Genomic DNA, 18,243 nt, shown 5'->3' with positions numbered 1-18,243 from the left:
CTTCATGTGTCCGTCAAATATAGCCTGGCTGTATATTATATCATATCCTGTATATATGCAGCTCAGGCTCAGAAATTAGGTTCTCCGCTCAGCTGCGAGATTTATGTTACCCCTCGGGAGCTCTGCAGACTCCTACCTCGCTATATAAATGCTAATATATAGGCAATATTCCATTTTTTATTTTATTAACTTCAGCCTATGTAAAAGTTGATGAAATGACAGGAGCGATGACGAATCTTGGCCCCTTACGAGGTGCACACGTGTACTCGCTCCCAAAACAAGTACCTACAAGGTGTGGCCCGTTATTTCATGCCAGAGCAGACAGCCATATTTAGATCCTTGGGATTGTATATGTGTGTGCATGGGCTGCCCTGGATTTCCCTAGAGACAAGGTGTATGAAGTTCACTCCACCCCGCAGCTGGCGCTACACAATAAAACATCAACTAGCAGCTTGAACAGGGCTGATTAAAGGGAAATCTGAGGGGAAGACGGTAACAAGACACCAGGGTGGGGGTGGGGGGGTTAGGTTCTTATTGCAGTTATACAGCCTGCGACACATGTATATGCTGGTAACATAAAGGCAGGGAAAACCATATCTTGCACGTGTATAATATGCTTCAAGTTCCATATTGCAAACTGCAGAGGAAGAGGAGAAACTGGCTGCACGTACAATGCAAGATAAGCAGATTATAAAACAGGTTCATGGAGTATAAAGGTAAAAGACGCGCATAGAATAATAAAAAAAGCCGCCAAATTGAGTTTGCACTGAAGAACTGTATATAGCTGTCTAAATATTGTCACAGAAGGGAGAGGTAACCCAATTTACTCCTGGCTGGAATCCTAATGTACTCTCAATATGTACATACAACCCCCTCCACATGCAACAATACCGCTATAAGTAACTGCCACCAGCTGCCAAGGTCACCTCCACCCTCCGCCATCTATACAGATGTCCATTATATTCTCCTGACCCGTTCACATTTTGGAGGTTTATGATTCGGACAAGCCCATTCTACAAGGAATCCATTCTCTGGTTGGAAGCCGAAATTGATTTGGTTAAATAGCAATTAAGAGCACTTAAGGTTTGGTGGCAGCCGGGGCAAAGGTCAGCAGGCCTCACATGAAAGCTCAACTGCAACGCCAGACGTCTCGGAAAAAAAAACAAAACTCCATCCTATAAAGAACGCTGGGGGCTACAAAACCTCAGATCTCTGGCAGAACAGGACACTCCAAAACACGAGGACCAGAAACAGTTTAAAAAAACGCTAAAAAGTCATAAAAGACAAAATGTACACGACTAATGCACAGATGTAGGGAGCGAACCGCTGACGCGGAGGGCGCCCAAATCTTCAAGGTTTCAATAATTAGGGAAGATTTTCTATTAAAACCATGAATTTCTGTTCTGTCAAAAGTCTTCTGAAGATATTCCAAAAATGCCAACGAAATATGTCGTATTAAAAATACGTTCCAACTGAAGTTTTATTAAATTTCCTGAACTGGACGGGGGTGGGGAGAAATCAGTCACAGAACACGAGAAAATTCCTGGGAAAACATCATAGTGTATATTATTAGGGGGTGGGGGCTCTATGTGGGGTCTGTTAACCAAGTATTAGAAACTGGAAAAGCCAAATATCCACCTTCATATGCCCATTAAGGAAACCCGGGGTATGAAGGGCAACGTTTGCGCTAGTGGATCCGCACAGATAACGAATTATTTGTAACTAGCTGTACCCGCAACTTCGTCCGCAGCCCCCCTGACGTGAACCACCTGCAGCGCGACCCGTGGCCCCCACGTCCCTTTCCTTGCGGCCGCCACGGGCCCCTCCTACAGGATGGTGGGTCGAGAGGCCACGGCCTTGCTGCTGCGCCTCGGCCCTCCCCCTTTCCCGCTACCCCAGCCCTGCCCTTACACACCACCCGCTCCCCCGGCCCCCATTTAGAGATTAAAGTGATGACCTACATCTCCCAATCCCGCCCACGAGAGAAGGAGAGAACTTTTGAGGGTCATGGTGGCGTTTTGGGGTGAGTGATACACATTTAAAGTAGCCTATTACCCCTTTCTGGCCAATATGTAGGTGTGTGTGAAATTTGTAAGAAATCCGTTCAGCCGTTCGGGTGTGATTGAGTAACAAACATCCAAACACACAAACTTCCACATTTATAATATTAATAGGATAAGTCAGACCCAAATGGCCTCTAAATAACAATAATGCCATGTAGGGGCCTTTAATACAATTATTTCTATAGATATGCAAATCAGCCTGTAAGTGCACCGGAGGTGGAGCCTAATTTGATATATTATTGATGTACTAAGAGCTGTCATTTTGTTGCAATTCCAGGGAAGAACCAAGGCACTTGTAACTGTCTGTAGGTAAATCTGGCAAGTCAGGCCTGTATCTCTCTTCTTACTCAAGTCCTGCTCACTCCTTAAATATCCCTTCTCCTTAGGGTAAGTTCACACAGGGTTTTTTGATCAGGATTTTGAGGCCGTATCCGCCTCAAAATCCTGACCAAAAAGACGGCTACCATTGAAATCAATGGGAGCCAGTCAGTTATGCTCATTCTTCAGGTCAATTCGCTTTGTGATTCGGCCTGAAGACACTCTCGACTAGGCCCATTCATTGGGCCTAATCAGGAGCGGAGTGCGCGATAGGATGCCGATGCAGTGCACCGGCATTCAGTCGCGGCTACCTGTTTTCTGGTCCGCCTCAGGTTCGGAACCAAAAAAACCCATGTGAAGCCGGCCTTAGACTCCTATGTAAACTTGTAATATGACTCCTCGGTGAGCTGCAGCCTGGTCTTACACTATCAAGAAAGGTTCAGCAGAGATTTCAGAGTGAGTGTCAGTTTAGGAGGGAATAGAGAAGGACGATAGAAGCCGAATAAGTGGAAAAAGCAGCAATGTTCTCTTCTAAGGTATATTACAATATTTCTTAGAGTCGACTGTACTATTGATTTAAGCAAAATTTGTTAAAAAGATAATGACCCTTTAATGGGATCACACACTTTAGATTGCTGCACAGGTCAAAGGCCTCCCAAAAAACCAATTGACTGGCACACTTAGCTCAGCTGACCACGCACGTTCCTCAATGCGGAGAGGCCATAAGCTGCTTGGAGACTCCTCTAGCGCCAGCTTATATCATCTAATGTTCTGGGCCGTCATGGCATGCTGGAGGCTACGATATGGGAGAACCTTGGTGTAAGGTATATAACTAAAGTTTATAACCTACCACACGATGTTCTTACTGGAATATGGCGATCTTTATATACCCTTTAAGCTATAAGTTCAGCATTAATCCTATTGGTCAAAACTGACCCCAACTCTGACTCCACAGATCAAAAATAACTCTCAATGTCACACCACACCGGTCATAATGGTATCTCCCTAATGATCCTAAATTTCTATAATTCAAGACTAGGGTTGAGCCGATCTTGACTTTTCAGGATCGATTTTAAAATCCGATTTCTGATCATTTGTCATTCGAACCTGATCTCGATCCCAATGCAAGTCAATGGGATTTTTTTTTATTAATCGGAGATCGGATTTTAAAAGCAATCCTATTCACTATACAGCATGGAATCTAACAAGTGAACGCTTTAATTGTTAGAATCCACGCTGTGTAGTGAATAACTAAGTAGCCAGAGGATTTTTTTAATCCTCTGGCTACTTAGTCCCCCCTGGTGTCCACTTACCTGCAGAGATGGATGGTCCGGTGCCCGGTGTTCTTCTTCGCCTCGCTGCCGCTCCACACTGCTCTTCTTGCCTCGCTGCCCCCTGCCTCTCAGATTAGGAGAGTGTGGGCGGGTGCTGGGAGAGGAAACGTCACATCTCCCCACCCTGTACCCGCCCACACTCTCCTAAGCCACAAGCCCCTCCTTCCTAGCTCTTTAAACACTAACCTGGGAGGAAGCAGCAGCGAGGCGAGAAGAACAGCGTGGAGCGGCAGCGAGGCGAAGAAGAAGGAGAACACCGGGCACCGGAGCAGCCATCTCTGCAGGTAAGTAGCTACTAGAGATGTTAGTTTAGTCTCTCATTAGAATGAATGGAGGCAGACGGCGTGCAGGGGATTAAGGCTGTGTGCTGGCTGCTTCCATTCATTCCTATGGAACCGCAGCGGAGCCGTCACACTGAGTATACACTCCACTCAGAATGAGAAGAGCGTATACTCAGTGTGAAGGCTAAGCAAAGCATTGTGGGAAATAGTACCAATCTCGATCCCACCTAAAAAGATTGTGTTCGGAATTCCGATCGCCGATCGGAATCCGATCTTTTCCGAACACGATTGCTCAACTCTATTCAAGAGACATTGAACAGCCAGTCCTAGCGAACTACGGGCCAATAGATCGTGATCACGTATGTGGCCACCTTGGGTTTACAGAATCAATCACAGGGTCAGCCATATTGAGTCGTATCGAGAACAAAGTTTAATAATTTACTTACCATCAAATTTGTTGTATCTGGAAGAGAATATATTCTGCAACGTGCTGCACGGCTCTGTGACCGCAGCCTTGAAATCGTGTTTACTTTGCAGGCTGTATTTCTCTTCCATGGCTTGAGAGCAACATGTGTGTCCTTGTGAGCAGACCTTCAGATGGTCACCTGGAAATAAAAAAATTGTAAAAAACATGAGACCCCGATGGTGGACAGAATGAATGTACAGGTTTAATAAAATAGAAGGGCTTTTCGGGGACGCAATTGCTTTTGATCAGGAGAAGCGTCATGCAGCACATCACAGCTGGACCACCTAAAGGATCGGGCAAGTAGGATTTTAACATGACCAATCCGGGTATTCGGGAATAAGGCGGCATCAGAGATTTCTTACAGCCCTGTTTCAATTAGGAACACGTAGACCAATGGACCATGGAAGGAGAGTAAGGAAGATATTGCATTTTCCTTTGGCAGCTGCACCCATGAGGCTACATTCCCATATGTGTGATCAGCTGACCGGTATCATACGTGCTGACGACCCGCTTTCTTTCTATTACAGATGTATGGTCTGATTCACCCTCCTCCAGGAATGGATATTTTGCTTTATGACTGGATTAGTCACAAAATAATCATAAGTCTATCAACCCCATGCACTCCAACAATACGGCTGTATGCTGGAGAGGAAACAAGGCTCTATTATATAGTCTAGGAGATAACTGCTAAAGCGACTCAGTCTGATCTAGATTTAGGGTTAGGGCAAAGGTTCATTCAATAAAAAGACAGCAAGCGCATTTTTACAGTCACATCTCTTGGTTGGGGGCAAATTCAGAAATCCTCACTCAGCTGTTCAGGGCTCTCAAAGGATCATTTGTGTTGGTAATTGGCAGATTCACTGCACAGACAGTGACTCGGTCAGACGGGTACGCTCTTTGTAACCGCTACTGAAGAAACGCATTTTAATCTTTGAGGGGGTTTGTTCACTTTGGGACAACCCCCTTATTAAACTTTAAGCCCAAAGATGAAACAATATCATGACGACAGAGACAAAGTTTACCCTGACTATCAAAAACTAAGGCACTGGGGCCCAAGGTTTTATCAGACTGATACAATTTTATAAGATTTCTACGTTAAACGGCACAATGTAACCGTGAGTTTAGAGGAAGGAAATCGGAAATTTGGGGAAAATGTTATTTTATCATATTGTAGATTGTAAGCCTCCGCGGGTAGGGCCCTCTATTGGGCTGTACTAGTTAGATCTTTGTACTTGTCTTTACACTATGTAAACCCTCCGTATGTTCCACTCCATGGAATCAATGTTATTACAAATAAGTAATAAAAACCATAATGAAAAGCTGAACATTTGGCTGGTTACCTTGAACTATTAAGCCCCAATCAAACCACAGAGGTAGGTAAACATTTGCCACCATAGGCTTACACAGGCGTGATTCTGTGTCAATTCATAGTATACAAAAAAAAAAAAATACATATATATACATATATATATATATATTAATAATAATCTTAACGAACCTTAAAGGGATCCCATCATTAAAGGTATTTTTTTTGTCCCTAACATGTAGGAATAGCTTTAAGAAAGGCTATTTTTCTCCTACCTTTAGATGTCTTCTCCGCTCCTTCATTCGGTATAGAATCCGGTTTTCGTCGGTATGCAAATGAGTTCTCTCGTAGCACTGGGGGCGTCCCCAATGCTGCGAGAGAACTCTCCAGCGCTGCCTCCATCTTCTTCAGGAACGGCCTCTCACTCTGTCTTCTTCCGGTGGTGGCTTCAAACTTCTTGGCCTCGGGCAAAGCCGATTGTGCATGCCAGCCAGCCACAAGAAAATGGCTCTTGCGTAGTATTGTAAGCGGCCATTTTGTTGTGGCCGGCAGGCATGCATAGTCGGCTTTGCCCTAGGCCTAGAAATTTGAAGCCACCGCCGGAAGAAGACAGAGTGAGAGGCCATTCCTGAAGAAGGTGGAGAGTTCTCTCGCAGCATTGGGACCGCCCCTAGGGCTATGAGAAAACTCATTTGCATACTGACAAAAACTAGATTATATACTGAACGGCGGCCTGGAGAAGACATCTAAAGGTAGGAAAAGAATAGAGTTTCTTAAGACTATTCTGACGTGTTAGGGACAAAAAAAAAATTTGACTTTTATTGATAGGATCCCTTTAATATTTTTGTAGCTTTTCTATTGGAAAGAATGGTACTCTGACATAAATCCACCAAAAATGTGGTGCGAATGTAGCCCAATTCAGACAACACTAGAAGCAACATTTGGTTGAACCAGGTTTTGGAGTTTATTAGCACAATCAGAGGAACAGGCCTAGGACAATAAATATCTAAATAATCAAAAACAAAAACAAAAACAAAAATGTATGCAAAGTAAAAAGCGTACAAGCGGCCTCATTATACAACCAGTAGCCAGGAGGTCACATAAGGCTGCAATATTAAAGGATAGATTTGCTTTGATAATCTGTAATGAATTAAATGTAATTACGAAGAAAATACAGACATCCTTCCTAGGATATGGACGAAAACAAAAACAATAATAGGTTGCGCAATTATTAGATTAAATCGCTATAAACTTCAGACGCGCTTCTTGCTTACCATCGGAAATATCCAGTTGCCTGTGCCAATGTTAATGAACGAGAACTGCCTGGGACGACGACTATTAAGCATGGATGTGTAACAATGCGGTAAACGTAAGTACTTAAAATACTCTGAGATCTATAAATACTATCACACTGTACCCCAATATAAAATCTGAGCAACAATACAGCACAAAACAACTAGAAAAATAGTATACCAAGAACACAGCCTACTATAGAATAAGGAGGGGGTGCTCAAGACCCCATAGCGGTACCTTAATTATTTAATTTACCGTATATACTCGAGTATAAGCTGACCCAGATATAAGCAGAAGCCCCTAATTTTACCACAAAAACGGGGAAAACTTATTGACTCGAGTATAAGCCGGGGAGGGGGGAAATGCAGCAGCTACTGGAAATTTTCAAAAATTAAAATGGTCGGAGTTTTTGGGTGCAGTAGTTGATAGGAAAGGAGAGGGGGTGTTTGGTTGTCTGTCTGAACGTTCCCTGAGCTTGAGGACTGTTTTTTTTTTCCCCCAATTGGAATTCAGTCTGGCTGAATATAGGGGATCTGCAGTGCTCCTATTAACCCCTTCCTGACGGAACAGGAGCACTGCAGATCCCCTATATTTAGTAGACCGGGCACTGGCAGACACAGGATACCTAATGTGTATGTGTTTCATAGTAATTTTCTAGTTTTGTATGTATTCTAGGGAAAGGAGTGATTTAGAATTTTTTTAATATTTTTCAATTATTTTTTTTTTTGCACTATTTTATGGGAGATTTTTTTACATTGATATATATATATATATATATATATATATATATATATATATATATATAGTTATAGACCCCTACCAAAAAATAAATATATATATATATATATATATATATATATATATATATATATATATATATATATTTTTTTTTTTTTTTCTGCTGACTCGAGTATAAACCAAGGGGGGACTTTTTCAGCAAAATTCGGCTTATACTCGAGTATATACGATATTAAATATTCAATAAAATCTACCAACTAGAATGCAAAGACACCTATTATTTTATACCATCTAATAGAGCACAAGTCTTAGTTGGCAAAAAAATCAGTCAGTCCTGTCACCCTGGTATTTTACTGGCCGACTATCAAATAAAAAAAAATTACACAATTTTTTTTTTTTTTTTTAAATGTATCATCGACAAGTGCAATTTGTCCTTGTGAATAGCATAGAGTTGTTCGGCTTTGTTCTCGCGACACCCGACTCTTCGGCAAGTGAATAACTCTGAACCTGATCTCACAGCTGTGCACCCGAGTAGAACAACCACAAGTGCACGGTGTTAAGCTTCTTCCCTCAACTCCAGCAAAACCATTTTCTATTAAGGCAATAGCTTCATATGTCCAATCAACTCCCAGGGCAATTACAATATTAATTGTCTGATACAAAATGACACTGTTCAAAGAAACCCGACTCTTTGGGAAAAGGTTCTCTCCTGGGCCGGTAACTTGAGCATCCATGTGTTCTGAAGGATTTAGAAATTCTCCTTTTCCAAGGGAAAGCCGAAGAAGAAGAATACATTAAAAACCGCCAGACAGATTATTTTCAGAGGGCTAGAATAATAAAAGCACAAAAAAAAACGGGATGTATACCTTGGCTGAATGAGTATTTAATAAAGTGATATGTCAGCTGGACGTTACCAGTAACACCCTTCGCCTAATGCTGGATCATCCATATTTCGTTAATAGGGAGCCAATACAAACACTTTAGAGAAAGCCCTGGTCCAAGGCAGCATTAAGAGCGGCCATTAGAGGTGATTTGCACGCTTACCACAGGCTAGGTTTCTCTTCATCACACAAGAAAAGCTTTCAGGGAAATGGTTCCGAACTGGAAAGGGACATGAGAAAATATTTTTTTTCGTAAAAAAAGATTACTCATTGATTTCTACTTGGTATAACATAACTCGCTCATTGTTTCTTCCCTTTTAATATACAAAAAAGTTTAGTCGGGACTAAAGAAGTCCACCAACCTGATCCACTGGCTTCACGTTGTGGGCGCATGCGCTGGAGAGATCAAGTGGGGAGCAGTAAGGGAATAAAATTTTTATAGGGTTAAAAAAGCAACATGTTTCAGGCTTTCATACCCATTATCAATATTAATTTTGTACAACTCGACCATTAGGCTAGGAGATTGAGAGGAGTCATAATGTCCCCAATGCATGAGTCCTGAAGAAGGTCCCACAGAATATGCAATTTCCCTTGGATCAGTACACTGGTCAAATTACTTATAGGGAGAACACACGTTTCTGATATATCTCCCAATGATTCCAACCAGTTTGACCCTTTGGAATCGAAAACGATGACCAGCGCCATAAAACATACAAAACTGGGTCAGACCAATAGGCGTAATTATGGGAATAGAGTTAATGATCAGGAAGGGATGACAAACTACCGTATATACTCGAGTATAAGCCGAGTTTTTCAGCACAGTTTTTGTGCTGAAAAAGCCCCCCTCGGCTTATACTCGAGTCAAGCAAAAAAAAAAAAAAAAAAATATTTGGCAGAACCAGCCACAATAGTAATGTATAGAATCTCCCAAAAATAGCGGAAAAAAAACTTTAAAAAAATATAGTAAAAAAATTAAATAAATAAAAGTTGTAAATCCCTCCTTTCTCTAGAATACATATAAAAGTAGAAAATGACTGTGAAACACAAACACATTAGGAATCCTGTGTCTGACAGTGCCCGGTCTACTGAATATAGGGGATCTGCAGTGCTCCTGTTCTGTCGGGAAGGGGTTAATAGGAGCACTGCAGATCCCCTATAGTCAGCCAGGCTGAATTCCAAGTGGGGGGAAACAAACTCAGTCCTCAAGCTCAGGGAAGGGGCAGACAGACAACCAAACCCTCCCCTTCCAAGGATCCAGTAACTACTGCACCCAAAAACACCAACCATTTTAATTTTTGAAATTTTCCAGTAGTTGCTGCTGCATTTCCCCCCCCTCGGCTTATACTCGAGGTCAATAAGTGTTCCCAGTTTTTCGTGGTAATATTAGGGGCCTCGGCTTATATTCGGGTCGGCTTATACTTGAGTATATACGGCACTATAGACCTTAGAAGCCAATTTATGTAGATTACGCCAAGTTGGGAAACAGGAACACATGCAGACATCAACCTTAAAGAATGTAAAATTAGTCACAAGTAGTCCGTACGTAAGCACATTGCTTATCGGCCTCTTGAGATTTGTTTAGTTGAGATCTACTCTTTTCAAGAGATCATTTAAGGACAAGACCAGCTTTGGGTAGGTCCAAGCAACATGAGATCTCTAAAACCAACCAACTTTTAGTTGAATGGATATCTACGTAGGAGAGTTACACGCTCGGAGATGCCGATGCCTCGACAGGACCTGTCAGCAAGTCACCTACTATATTTAATTTGTGTAGTCTCCAGCAATTCACCGTCTATAGATTGTGGATCAAGATATCCCAAGATGAGGGGGTGCAGGATGACCATGATTGCTCAAAAAAAATAAAAAAAAATTTTTCCAACAGAGTAATGCAAGAGGTCAACTAATAGCACTCCTCTTGGGATATCTCAAGCCAAGAGAGAAGGTAAGGAAGGAGACGTCTGAATACATAGGATACATATACATTAACTTACAAAAAACATCTTACAACGCACCGACTTCCACCTGTTACCGGCCAAGGATACAATCTCCTGTAGAACTAGGAGAGGAACATAGTGATGGTTAGGGGAGTAGATTTCATTTTCCAGTCCACGTCCATCCATCACATTACACAAACTTATTGGTCTATAAATTCCACCACACTCCGCATGATTACATCTGGAGCAATGTTATTTTTTAATATAAAAAGGAAAAAAAAAAAAAAAAAAATATGTAGATGGTCAGAAGTTCAGAGGACTTGGTGCATTGGCAGAACACCAGTGCTGACATTAGGAAAGTGAGTGCATCGGTTTTATAAGGCTTGAGAGACGAATTCTTGGCTAACTTTTTATCTTGATTTTTTTTAATCTATCCATAGAATTTTTGAAGACTTATCCATCTAGTAGGGCACGTTTTTGTCCCTATACCATCTGTGTGGCCGGGATAGAGGGGCAGGATGAACAGTTGCTACCGAGCAACCCAGATTGGTGAGTGGGCTTAGGGCATTAGGTGGAGTTCTCTGGGATACTCTCACACTTCAAAAAATATACTGATGGCTTAATAGACTTCCATATGAAACTGGACCATCATTAAAAAATTTTTTGTTTTAATCCAAAATTCACTAGAGTACAAATAACCAAATTTCTCAAGCGTTACAGACCCCAGAATAGAATGACTGGAGGCCTAGGGCAGGTGATTAAAACAGTGGTACTTACCGTTCCTGGGCTCCGACACTGCCCCCTGTTCTCTTTGGCGCTGCTGTCTGTTGTCCGGGACCACCGAGGCCCAATCCCATGCCATCTCCAACGTCAATCAGAAACGTCAGACAGCAGAGACGCGCCAGACCCCCAAGTATAATAGGAGTTTTAGTTCAGACAAATCTTACAACGTTTGCCCATAAAAGGGGGGCCTAACCTAAATGGCCACCATTAAAGGGATTCTACCATTAATTTTTTTTTTTTTTGTGTGGATAAGACGTCGGAATAGTCTTTAGAAAGTCTATTTGTCTCTTACCTTTAGACGTAGTCTCCGCCGCGCCGTTCCTCAGAAATACCGTTTTTTACCGGTATGCAAATGAGTTCTCTCGCAGCTACGGGGGCAGGCCCCAGCACTCAAACAGCGATGAGGGCGTCCCCACTGCTGCCAGAGAAGTGTCTCCAAGCACCGCCGCCTCCTTTGTCCTCCACGTCATGTTCAGTGTTTTCTTCCGGCTCAGGCTTGTAACCTAGCGAGCAGACTGCGCAGGCGCGCAGGCCACGGGAAAATGGCCACTAACAATACTGTGCAAGCGGCCATTTTCCCGTGACCTGTGCGCCTGCACAGTCTGCTCTGCTAGAAGTTACGAGCCTGCGCCAGAAGACATTGAAGATGATGCGGGGGGCGAAGAAGGAGGTGGCGCTTGGAGACACTTCTGTTTGAGCGCCGGGGCCCGCCCCCATCGCTGCGGGAGAACTCATTTGCATACCGGTAAAAAAACGGTATTTCTAAGGAACGGCGCAGCGGAGACCACGTCTAAAGGTAAGAGATGAATAGACTTTCTAAAGGCTACTCCAACGTCTTATCCACACAAAAAAGAGGTTTTAATGGTAGAATCCCTTTAATTATAATCAATTAATTATTTTGATTTGTGCCAATCCCCCAGCCCTAGTCCATGGAATGGTTGAAGACTCTCTAAAGTGACGTCAATTTGACAAACTGCCCTAATATGATCAGCAAGACCTCGAAGATTGATATTCAGTCACTTTTTGGCTCCGAGCACCTGAATACTTTGTACAATGAAGGTTTCATATTTTTACTTGTACGCGCCTTTGTTTAGTCATTTGTATATTTCTACCAATTAAAACATTATTTTTTAAAATTCTTCTGTCTGACGTTAATTTGCATTTCATGTACAGAGTCACCCCAGCGCCAACTTAGTGGTTCATTATTATGCGGAGCACCTCTGGGGAGAACGCATCAATGGCGCACCTGAAATATTTTCACCGGCATCTTATTAACAAATCATTGAGCGCCGCATAATTCTCATAAATAATTAGTAATGCTTCTCTAAATCTGGTTAACCCTTCGTGGCTCTCTCACATCACAACTATTTACCGATGGAGTCACTATGAACTGGAAAAGAAAGGTAGAAGCATCCACCATCTTCCAGCGCCATTTTGACCATGGCATCTGTTGTATTGCTTAATATTTGGTGGCGTGGTCCTTTATTCCATCTCACTTGGTCACGTCTAACCAAGACACAAAAGGAGAACCATCGAGTCCCTGAAGATTCCCTAGACTGAGAAATATTGCTAGAGGAAACAAACACAAGCGATCCACTTACTACATAGTTGGGTGTACAAATTGACGTGTTTTAGGGAGTCAAAAACACTCCAAAAATGACATCGGGGAAGAAAAAATATTAAGAAATAGTGGATACATGACAACCCCCACGCACCCCTTGCTTCCTTCACGTACTCCTTATGAACTAGGGAAGGAACCCTTGACATTTGGTATCTCGTTAGAGTCTGTAGTCAACTAATGTTTTCGGCTAGCTTGGCATTAAGACTGTAAGATGGACAAAACTGTGGTCAAGTCAAGCAACATTGTAATTTTTTGAAACGTAATTTAATCTTAGGCCCGGTTCACCTCTGCGTTCAGGCCAAGCGGACTTCCTGAATGGAAACAAGAGCACAGATGTAAACCAGGCCTTATACAGTATACCATATGGGATAGGTCCCTTTTGGAAAATCAAAATCAAAAAGTATATACCGTCACGTTGGGAAAAGATCAGATTCTGATTGAGAAAATTTCACGATTGCGATCGGAATTCCGAACACAATCTTTTTAGGTGGGATCGAGATAGGATTCCTATTCCATAGGAATGAATGGAAGCAGCTGGTACACAGCCTTAACCCCCTGCGCCGGCTGCCTCCATTCATTCTAATGGGAGACTAAACTAACATCTCTAGTAGCTACTTACCTCCAGAGATGGCTGCTCTGGTGCCCGGTGTTGTTGTTCTTCGCCTCGCTGCCACTCCACGCTGCTCTTCTCACCTCACTGCCGCCGCCTCCCAGGTTAGTGTTTAAAGAGCTAGGAAGGCGGGGCTTAGGAGAGTGTGGGCGGGTACAGGGCGGGGAGACGTGATGTCTCCCCTCCCAGTACCTGCCCACACTCTAACCCGCCCACACTCTCCTAATCTGGGAGGCAGGGGGCAGCGAGGCGAGAAGAGCAGCGTGGAGCGGCAGCGAGGCAAAGAAGAACACCGGGCACCGGAGCAGCCATCTCTGCAGGTAAGTGGACACCAGGGGGGACCAAGTAGCCAGAGGATTAAAAAAAAATCCTCTGGCTACTTAGTGATTCACTACACAGCGTGGATTCTAACAATTAAAGCGTTCACTTGTTAGATTCCATGCTGGATAGTGAATAGGATTGTTTTTAAAATCCGATCTCCGATTAATAAAAAAAAATCCCATTGACTTGCATTGGGATCGGAATTGGGATCGAGATCGGGTTCGAACGAAAAATGATCGGAAATCGGATTTTAAAATTGATCCTGAAAAGTCAAGATCGGCTCAACCCTAGTGTTCGGTAGAGGAACGTATCAATAACTGCATCATGTCAAAGCCACACAAAAACGACTGAAAGTAAGCCTACCTCTGAACTGGACTGAGATCAAACAAGTAGACGGAGCCAAGAACGACAAGTATGAACTGTAACTTTTACCTTGAAGTATATTTGGGAACGGAGCTTGTATTGTAGATGGAATAATCTAACATGACAAAGTACACCGAGAAATAACCCAACGATGGTCACCTTCAAAAATAAAAGAGTTTCGAAACTTACCCAAACAGAGAACATGAATGGTCTCCACCGCAAGAATCCGCCATTCTATTTTAATTTGGGGAACTTACAAAAAGCCCCTCGACACAATTACACTCTCTGCAAAATGAAAAACAATTCTAGATCTCGTTTTACATTGAGAATGGAATTCCGCTGGAGCACTGACCAGGAGAGATGTTCTTTCTAGATCACAGTGTATGAAAAGCGAGCTTCAGCAGAAGGGAAGTCTAATTACTTTGTGAAGCAGAGCAGAAAAATGATAGGAGATCCAAGCATACTTAATTAGCTATGACACGGAAATTCCTTTATTCCTTTTGTGATCCTGAACGTGCAGAAAACCCGGCTCGAAGGTCAGGTCAGAGCGAGGCCCATCACCGAGTGGTCAGTGCCACCAAAAGGCATTTACTGAAAAATGTTATTGTATTCCTGACGAGGTAGAAAGTGAACAAATGGAATATTTGGGTGTTTCGTTTAGCAAGTAAGGAATGTTCTGAAGGATCTGACGTATCCTCGAGGGGTTCTGAAGCAACAAGAGCCCGATGAAAGGTAGCAAGGCGAACTATGGAAGGGTCTACTCTACAGGCATCCCTACTCAAGTAAAAGTCTACTGTTTGGCCGTCATTCTACCAAAATAACATCAACTCCCAAAATGTCACCCAACTAACCTATCAACAAAGTACATTTGACATGACCAAGAAGGAAGAAGAGATATAAAAACGAACACCCAAAGAGTTTCTTACTTCCAAGGGAAATGGAAAAGTCGGGGCTGCACGTGGCAGAAACGCCGTTGCAAAAACAGCGGCATGTTACAGTCACTGTAAAGTGGATGAGATTCTATAGAATGTTTTCTAATCTCAGACAACCCCTTTAATGGGAATCTACCATTAAACTAATTTTTTGTAGATTACACGTAGGAATAGCCTTAAGAAAGGCTCTTCTTCTCCTACCTTTAGATGTCTTCTTCGCACCGCTGTTTGGTAGAAATCCCGGTTTTCAGCGGTATGCAAATGAGTTCTCTCGCAGCACTGGGGGCGTCTCCAATGCTGCGAGAGAACTCTCCAGCGACACCTCCATCTTCTTCAGGAACGGCCTCTCTTTGTGTCTTCTTCCGGAGCTGGGTTCAAACTTCTAGGCCTCAGGCAGAGCAGGCTGCGCATGCCCGCGGCCACAAGAAAAATGGCTGCTTACGCAGTAAGTAAGCGGCCATTTTCTTGTGGCCTGTGGGCATGCGCAGTCGGCTCTGCCCGAGGCCTAGAAGTTTGAACCCAGCTCCGGAAGAAGATGCAAAGAGAGACCGTTCCTGAAGAAGATGGAGGTGTCGCTGGAGATTTCTTTTGCAGCATTTGAGACGCCCCGTGTGCTGTTTGAGCGCTGAGGACCGCCCCCAGTGCTGCGAGAACTCATTTGCATACAGATGAAAACTGGGATTTCTACCAAACGGCGGCGCGGAGAAGACTTCTAAAAGGCTATTCCTACGTGTCAAATGTGATTTTAATGGTAGAACCATTCATCGAGACAAATCTCTGGTTCTAAATATTATTGGTCTCGTTTCAGATCTTGAGATGCTGCAAAGTCTGTATTGTATTTGTGTATGAAAATCACAGCATGCCCTAAAATTTGCAAGGACTTCTTCTACATGTGAATGGGGTTTGGGAAATCTGATCTACTTGTAGAATACTGCACTTTGTTGTGGAAAATTCACATCAAATCCAAACCTCTGAAGATGGCGGCACTAGCCTTGTTACTATATATACTGCACTATTTCACACATGATCAATTTTCCAGACAAAATGACATTTTAACTCGTTGAGACGGGATAATTATCCCGATGTTCGTTAGAGTTTTCATTGGACCAATACTTGCTCCGTGTACAAAGGCCTTTGGTTAGCGGTCTATAGATTTCCTATTTGACAAGCCGGAGCTAAAGGCTTCTTTATAGTTCTGGCAGCATCTTCTATACACTAAACATATGAATCCCATTACGGACTCATGCACAGTATATGTATACCGACATACCACGCTGCTCAACTTTCATGTAAAACAGGCAAAGCCCGAAACGGGCTCCACCATACGACGACAAAAAATAAATTAGTAAGACAGATGACAAACAGATTTATGGGACTAGAGGAGACATCGGAAAGGAGCGCCATGGCGGACAGATTCCGAGCCTCAAGACACTCGCTCTCATTACTAGGAACAAATAAGCAATGATATGCCAGATTTCTAGAGGTTGGGGGGTCACCAGCATAAAAAAACATTTCCCACAGCACAAGGGACCATCTACGGAAACCAACGAGAGGATGTGACATGACTATATAGACATGGCAGACATTAAGGAGGACTGGTTCCCCTTCCCACCAGTTGGACGAGGCTCGATAACCTCAAAAGACGATTTCTCAAGTCTCCACCCTCTCCCTGAAGACTGGCACCTCGTCGTTCTCACATTAAAATTGGCCGTGCCTAGAACGATGAATTCCATACACTTAAGGAATGTCTCCTTCAAGCCGAAATGAATTCAGGCTCTTCCAAGACGCAAATGTCCACAGAACAGTTGATGATAAAAAAGCCACAGACAAGAAATAAAATACAGACTTATTAAACAAGACCGAGGGTGGGTTACAAGGGGCCAAGTTATTTAAGGACAAGATAAAATAATGTTCGCTACGCACAAAAAATACAAGTGGAGAAAAAGTTAAACTTGCGGGGGCCACACGGTGGCTCAGTAGTTAGCACTGCAGCCTTGCAGCGCTGGAGTCCTGGTGTTCAAATCCCACCAAGGGCATAAAACCATCTGCAGTGAGTTTGTATGTTCTCCTCGTGTTTGCATGGATTTCCATCCCGTATTCCAAAAAGACATACTGATAGGGAAAAATGTACATTGTGAGCTCTTTGTGGGGCTCACAATCTACAAAAAAAAAAAAGTTAAACTTGCAAAAAGACTGATGGCACATCTGCACCTCCTTACTGACCTAGACTTCATTTATGCCAGAAAACCAGCATAGATGATAATTAGAGATGAGCGAGTAGTGTTCGATCAAGTAGGTATTGGATAGAATACTACAGTATTCGAAATATTCATACTCGATCGAACACTACTAGCTATTCGCAGTAAATATTTGATTCAGAACCAGCGTTGATTGGCCGAATGCTATACAGCAAATCAGCGCTGGTTCTGCAGCAGGCTCGACCTTGTTAGTCGGGAGAGCTGGCAGCTTGCTGTTACGAGGGAGCTTACTTTTTCTCATAGGAATGAATTGGCCAGTGTTGATTGGCCAGTGTACAGCATTCGGCCAATCAACGCTGGTTCTGCCGGAGGCTTGTCTGTGAGAGGGCGGAGTCTAAAATCGGACCACAGCAGTCTCCATTGTGGTCCGATCTTAGACTCCGCCTCCTCATAGACGAGCCTCCAGCAGAACCAGCGTTGATTGGCTGAATGCTGTACACTGGCCAATCAACGCTGGTCAATGCATTCCTATGAGAAAAAGTAAGCTCCCCCGTAACAGCATGCTACCAGCTCTCCCGACTAGCAAGGATGAGCCTGCTGCAGAACCAGCGTTGATTTGCCGCAGGCTCGTCTTTGCTAGTCAGGAGAGCTGGCAGCTTGCGGTTACGAGGGAGCTTACTTTTTATCTGTGCAACTGCCAGCGCTGTGCAGTTAAAGCGTATGGACCCCATAGACTATAATGGGGTCCGTGCGCTTTAACTGCACAGCGCTCCTGCTAAACGTGGACTTGGTGACTCTCCT

At 43.3% G+C, this 18,243-nt stretch overlaps 1 protein-coding gene across 1 annotated transcript in view; it reads right to left on the bottom strand.

Annotated features, from left to right (window-relative positions):
* GPC4 (glypican 4) overlaps window positions 1-18,243 on the bottom strand; it is a 70,480-nt gene that overhangs the window by 26,246 nt on the left and 25,991 nt on the right. The window contains exon 2 of the mRNA XM_075260089.1: window positions 4,443-4,601. Within this exon, the coding sequence (XP_075116190.1) occupies window positions 4,443-4,601 (159 nt within the window). The remainder of the gene's footprint in view (window positions 1-4,442; window positions 4,602-18,243) is intronic.

The sequence above is a fragment of the Leptodactylus fuscus genome, chromosome 11, assembly GCF_031893055.1.
Source record: "Leptodactylus fuscus isolate aLepFus1 chromosome 11, aLepFus1.hap2, whole genome shotgun sequence".
NCBI lineage: Eukaryota > Metazoa > Chordata > Amphibia > Anura > Leptodactylidae > Leptodactylus > Leptodactylus fuscus.
The sequence above is the reverse complement of the archived record's forward strand: the minus strand, read 5'-3'. Positions and strand labels throughout refer to the sequence as shown.